Source organism: Megalobrama amblycephala, linkage group LG6, assembly GCF_018812025.1.
Source record: "Megalobrama amblycephala isolate DHTTF-2021 linkage group LG6, ASM1881202v1, whole genome shotgun sequence".
Taxonomy (NCBI): Eukaryota; Metazoa; Chordata; class Actinopteri; order Cypriniformes; family Xenocyprididae; genus Megalobrama; species Megalobrama amblycephala.
This window is the reverse complement of record NC_063049.1, coordinates 6,955,710-6,961,709: the sequence shown is the minus strand read 5'-3', so window position 1 is coordinate 6,961,709 and position 6,000 is coordinate 6,955,710. Positions and strand designations below refer to the sequence as shown.

The window sequence follows — 6,000 nt, the reverse complement described above, 5'->3', positions numbered from 1 at the left end:
TCATAACACATTTATCCACATGGTTTTGGTAGACTGGATATTTGCTTTTAGTCAGAAAAGGATTGTGTCTTGCCACCCTGCACATGTAGGGAGCAACCAGTATCTGCCAGAAAGAGCTGCAGCTCCTTTAATGTTTTTGTAGGCCTCGTCTTGACAGTCTCTCTGACCACTTTTCTCATTGTCTTCTTATTAATTATAAAACACCCATTTAGATTATTTTAAGTTTTAATTTTTGTGTCACTTTGGTTTTCAGTGACATTGTAAAAGTTCAGATAAAAGTTTCATTTTTTAATTTTTTACATCACAAAAACCACCTGTTTTAACATTAATGTGTAGATATCCATTTCGACTGTTCCTCTTTTCCCTGTGCTCATTGCTGTGAAAAAGACCATTCAAATGTTTGGGGTCTGTCAGATTTGTTGAATGTCTTTGAAAGGATCTGTTCTGCTAACCAAGGCTGCATTGATTTGTGAAATATTATAATTCAAAAGAACTGTTTTAACATGTGAATACATGTTAAAATGTAACTTATTCCTGTGATCAAAGCTGATTTTCAGCATTACTCCAGTCTTCAGTGTCACGTGATCCTTCAGAAATCATTCTAATATGATGATTTGATGCTCAAGAAACATTTCTGATTATTATTTATGTTGAAAACAGTTGTGCTGCTTCATATTTTTGTGGAAACCATGATATGTTTTCCCCCCAGGATTCTTTGATGAATAGAAAGTTTAAAAGAACAGTATTTATGTGAAATACAAATCTTTTGTCACATTATAAATGTTTTTACTGTCACTTTTGATTGATTTAATGCATCCTTGCTGAATAAAATAAATTAAGTAAACAATAAAAACAACTTGCTGACCCCAAACTTTTGAACGGTAGTGTATTTCATGAAGTGTACTTCTGTTTATTTTCTGCTGTGGAGGATCATCATTACACTGTGGCTTCCACAATCATTACTGTACATATTTGATGTTGTTGTGCGGGAAGAAGAATCCTGCCTCTGTTTTAAAAGCTTTCATATTATATGAAACATCATATTATAATGTTATAATCATTTGTTAACTATAAACTAAATATAAAAAATATTTGGACATATACTAATATCATATACTTCTTGGTTGACAGTAAATAAACATGGACATTTTTTCATATGAATGGTTAATCAGACCTTTTGTGAGCAAAAAGTTAAATAATGGCCAAAGCACATGACTCTGTAATCATATTGTATATGTATTTAAATGTTTTATTTCACACACACAAAAAGGCATAAACAAACTTCAGGAATTTGTTTAAATGCATTTTATTATTGTATTGTCATTTACTGAAATAAATCACAATTGTTCTTTTCAAATGCAGAAATTATTGGACATTCACTTAAACATGAGGAACGCTGTTGGAAGCAACGTTTTGAAATCCTCATAAAACTACTTTCTGCTCGAGAATACTACAGGAAAGACTGATGACTTCAAACTGATTGAGGTAAATCAGGAGATTTTTACCAAAGTTTTGGCTTAGAAAAAGTATTCAGATATACAAAGACATTCAAAGAGGTTCTGCAAAAGGTACTGTTAGCGTTTCAAACAGATGTGGAGCACTGGAAGAGGAAGACCTTGATCTCTAAAAGAGTTAATTCAGAAAATGAACCCAGTATATTGATATGTATAATAAATACATGATTGTGCCTCTGCTGAGGTGGAGAGGAACAAGATCAATCTTTAACAGGAGCAAAAACAAAACACAAGAGCTTGAAAGTCACAAATTACTCCAGCATTTGGTCCACATCTAGACAGCAGAAATCTCCAGCAAACTCAATACGTGATGCTGAACCACTGAAACGATCTACAAGAACTAGAGCTCTAGATTTCTCTAGGTCTGTCATCTAGTTCGAAAGAATACAACGTTTACAAGTAGTGAGAACAGTAAAGATGTTAGGGTGAATCTTACAAAACCTCTCAAAGATATTTCATTTGTCATATTTCAACCCCAAAATCAAAAGAAAACGAGGACATTTGTAACTAAATGACAAATCTACCATTTAAGCACACTCTCTCACCCACCCCATTTTTACTGTATTAAAATATAAAACCTGTAATACAGAATTTGCTTTACTCAAATCTGTGTAAATTTCAGGCAGTAAATCTAATACTTGAAACATTTCATTTTGCTTTAAACTGAGACTTGGAGGGGAAAATGTGCTTAACGATCAAGAAAACAATCTATAAAAAAGCTTCATTTTATGCATGTAAATTTTAATTTTGGGGCTGAACTATGAGCCAGACACAGGTTTAATGAGATGCATTGGTGTAAATGGTTCATATTTGGCTGTGCATAATGAGCTGAGAGTTTAGCACACTTAGAAATACCTGGATAGAAACAGAAACATTCATTATGGTTTTATTTAGTTTTTTTTTTTTTTTGCATGCGAATGTTAAGGCTTCTGGTTGTGGGGTGACTGGGAGGCCTTCTGCTCTCGCACTATGAATCGCACCTACAGTCAATGTTTCATATTTTCGTTCCAAACAAAAGGCAGAATCAAAGGTTTGCAGACAGAAATCATTTCATTTCCAAAGAGAGAGATGATTACAGCTTTCGGAGATCTCCGGAATAGTGCTGGTTTCCATGACGATCAAGCGGAAAGGCGTTGGGCGGCCAGCTCCTCCGCATCGTCGCGGTTCTCGTTGATCTCCACCAGCGTCCGCACAAATCGGGTCCATTCGTCGTTTCGCGGGACTGCGATTTGCTATGGAGAGAAGAGAAAAACATTGTGTGTAATATGTGAGCGTTTTGTAAAGAGGTGTAAAGCGGCACAGTGGACCAGCAGGCTATTCTGAGAGCGAACTGACCCCTAACAATCCTCTCATTCTTCTACTCTATCTGCTTTCATCCCATCTCGTGAGTGACAGAGGCCCTCTTTGGCCCCTGAAGGGCCGTGCTGTTAGGGCCCCTCTCTGACAGACGTGTAATTGTAGTGTGTCATCTTTAGAGGCTCCGCATGGGCTTTTTACACGACTGTTTCAGTGACAGAACGGGAGCGAGAGGGAGAAAGCCGCTCAACGTCCCGCCCAGGAGCTGAAGGTGTTTCTGTGTAGTCAGTCTGTGATGTGTCTTAAGTAAACTCTCTCACCTCGCCGACGTCGTAAATGTGGATCTGTCCCTCTGAGTCGCCGACAGCGATCTCTCTGCCTGACTGAGACCAGCGCAGTCTGTTCAGAGCAGGACTTCCATCCACAGCCATGCTGGCAGTGGGCACCTGACACACACACACACACACACACACACACACACACACACACACACACACACATTAGTTGAGCTTGTTGTGCGTTCAACTTTTTTAATAATGCCGTTTTTTCACTCGGTATCTGATACATCCTCATTATTAATCAAAGGGGTCGTGCAACATGTAACAGAACGAGATGCATTACTTCCATGCTGATATTTGATAAGTAACTGGCTTCTCAAGTACAACTGTTCTTGTGAAGTTAAAGCTGAATTTTCAGCATCATTACTCCAGTCTTCAGTGTCACATGATCCTTGAGAAATCATTCTAATATGCTGATTTGCTTCTCAAAAAACATTTAAGATTATTATCAATGTTGAAAACAGCTGTGCTGCTTAATATAATGTGAAACTGTGATACATTTTCTCAGGATTCTTTTGTCAAAAAGAACATTTATTTATAGAAATATTTTGTAACATTACAAATATCTTTACTGTTGCTTTTGATCAATTTAATGCATCCTTGTTGAATAAAAGAATTTCTTATTTCTTAAAAAATATTACTAAGTCCAAACTTTTGAACAGTAGTGTATATATGCTTTTTATGGAAGCTTAACAAATAACAAATAAAAAAGGTTATTGCAACTTTTTATATCACAACTCAGACTTTTTTTAAACTCACAATTGCAAGAAAAAAGTGAGAATTGCGTGAAAAAAGTCAGAATTGCGAGATTTAAAGTCAGAATTGCGAGATTGAACTCAGAATTGCATGAAAAAAGGTCAGAATTGCAAGAAAAAAGTGAGAATTGTGAGATATAAAGTCATAATTGTGAGAAAGTCAGAATTGCGTGATGTAAAGTCAGAATTGCGAGCAAAGTCAGAATTGCGTGAAAAAAGTCAGAATTGCGAGATATATATCAGAAATAAGAGCAGGGTCAGAGTTGCGAGAAAAAGGTCAGAATTGTGAGATAAAATTCAGAATTGTGAGATATGAACTCAGAATTGCGAGAAAAACATCAGAATTGCGAGCAAAGTCAGAATTGCAAGAAAAAAGTCAGAATTGCTAGATATAAAGTCAGAATTTCGTGAAAAAAGTCAGAAATGCGAGATATAGTCAGAATTGTGAGCAAAGTCAGAATTGCGTGAAAAAAGAATTGTGAAATTTAAAGTCAGAATTGCGAAATTTAAAGTCATAATTGCGAGATTTAAAGTCAGAATTGCGAGAAAAACGTCAGAATTGCAAGATATAAAGTCATAATTGTGAGAAAAGTCAGAATTGCAAGATATAGTCAGAAATGCGAGCAAAGTCAGAATTGCGAGATATAAAGTCAGAATTGCGTGAAAAAAGTCAGAATTGCGAGAAAAACGTCAGAATTGCGAGCAAAGTCAGAATTGCAAGAAAAAAGTCAGAACTGCGAGATATAAAGTCAGAATTGTGAGATTTAAAGTCAGAATTGCTTGAAAAAAGTCAGAATTGCGAGAAAAAGTCAGAATTGCGAGAAAAAAGACAGAATTGTAAGGAAAAAGTCAGAATTGTAAGGAAAAAGTCAGCTTTGCAAGATAAACTCACAATTGTGATAAAAAGTCGCAATTATCTTTTAAATTATTTTATTTCGTGGCGGAAACAAGCTTTCATACTTTTTTAATATGTTGCAGAACAGAAAGGTTTATGAATACTAAATACAACAGTCATTACAACAAAAGGAGGTTGAATGAAGCCCCGGTCGCTAAAGACAAAAGGACAGCATTTAAGGGTTAAAAACATCTTTGATTTAAGTAGCAAAAATGCAATTAGAGTTTGAATCATTTCATGAATCAGATCAAAATTTCCATTTCACTGAATCAATTCAAAACTCTGATTCAACAAGTCATGTGTGTCGTCATGCAAGAACGTTCATGCAATGTTTCAATGTGGCATCTGCCATATATTATAACGTTTTAGTTAAACTATATGTATGTAAATATTGCTCTTCAATACTATGTATCATTATAATGGCTCATATTATGAAAAAAACAAAAACAAAATGATTTTACTGTAGTACTTTAAACATTAAATATTTAAATCCAATTAGCAACACTGTTTGACTGAAATCCTCTGACTAAAAAAAAAAAAATCCTTAAATATCAACATATACTAAATATTGTCAACAGGCTGAAAATGTTTTGGATATAGTTGACTGCTAAAAGAATTAAGTTTTGTCTCTCAGTGTAGAAGCCTATGTGGTGGATAAATATTGTTCTGCAGATGTGTGTGTTTATGTATCAGTGATGTTTCAAGGCATGTATGCTGTTTAACCTCTGTGTCATTGTTGAGGTTCCAAAGGTCGATGCGTCCGAGTCCGTCCACACACGCAAAGAGGGCGGGATGTACCGGAGACCACATGACATCATAAACATAATCCGAGTTATCCTCAAACGAGTACAGCGGCTTGTTATTCTACAGCAGAGAGAGAAACGCAGTCAGCTGAGAGATTCATGAATGACAGTGCAATGAGTGTGCATGAATGATCTGTTACCTTGTTGCTCCAGAGTTTGATGGTCCAATCAAAAGAGGAGGTCAGGAAGAGATGAGAGAAATCTACCAGCCCGGTCGCAGTGTGACAGTGAATGCCTGTGATTGGACCGTGATGTCCCTCAAACATCTCACTGATACCTGCCCGACTGCTCACACACACACACAGAGAATGACAGAGGGTTAATGATCAGCATCTCAGCATGTTTCCATCTATCAGGTAACACTTCACATTACTAACACACACCGCTGAGTGTGTGTTG

At 36.1% G+C, this 6,000-nt stretch overlaps 1 protein-coding gene across 2 annotated transcripts in view; it reads right to left on the bottom strand.

The window, feature by feature from the left end:
• Positions 1 to 1,290: 1,290 nt before the first annotated feature.
• Positions 1,291 to 6,000, bottom strand: part of dync1i2a (dynein, cytoplasmic 1, intermediate chain 2a) — a 46,082-nt gene continuing 41,372 nt past the window's right edge. For both annotated transcript variants that reach the window (XM_048192752.1, XM_048192753.1), the window contains 4 exons: positions 5,742 to 5,886; positions 5,522 to 5,662; positions 3,131 to 3,256; positions 1,291 to 2,746 (listed from right to left, as the gene is read on the bottom strand). In XM_048192752.1, coding sequence (XP_048048709.1) covers positions 2,633 to 2,746; positions 3,131 to 3,256; positions 5,522 to 5,662; positions 5,742 to 5,886 — 526 coding nt within the window. In that variant the 3' untranslated portion in view covers positions 1,291 to 2,632. The remainder of the gene's footprint in view (positions 2,747 to 3,130; positions 3,257 to 5,521; positions 5,663 to 5,741; positions 5,887 to 6,000) is intronic.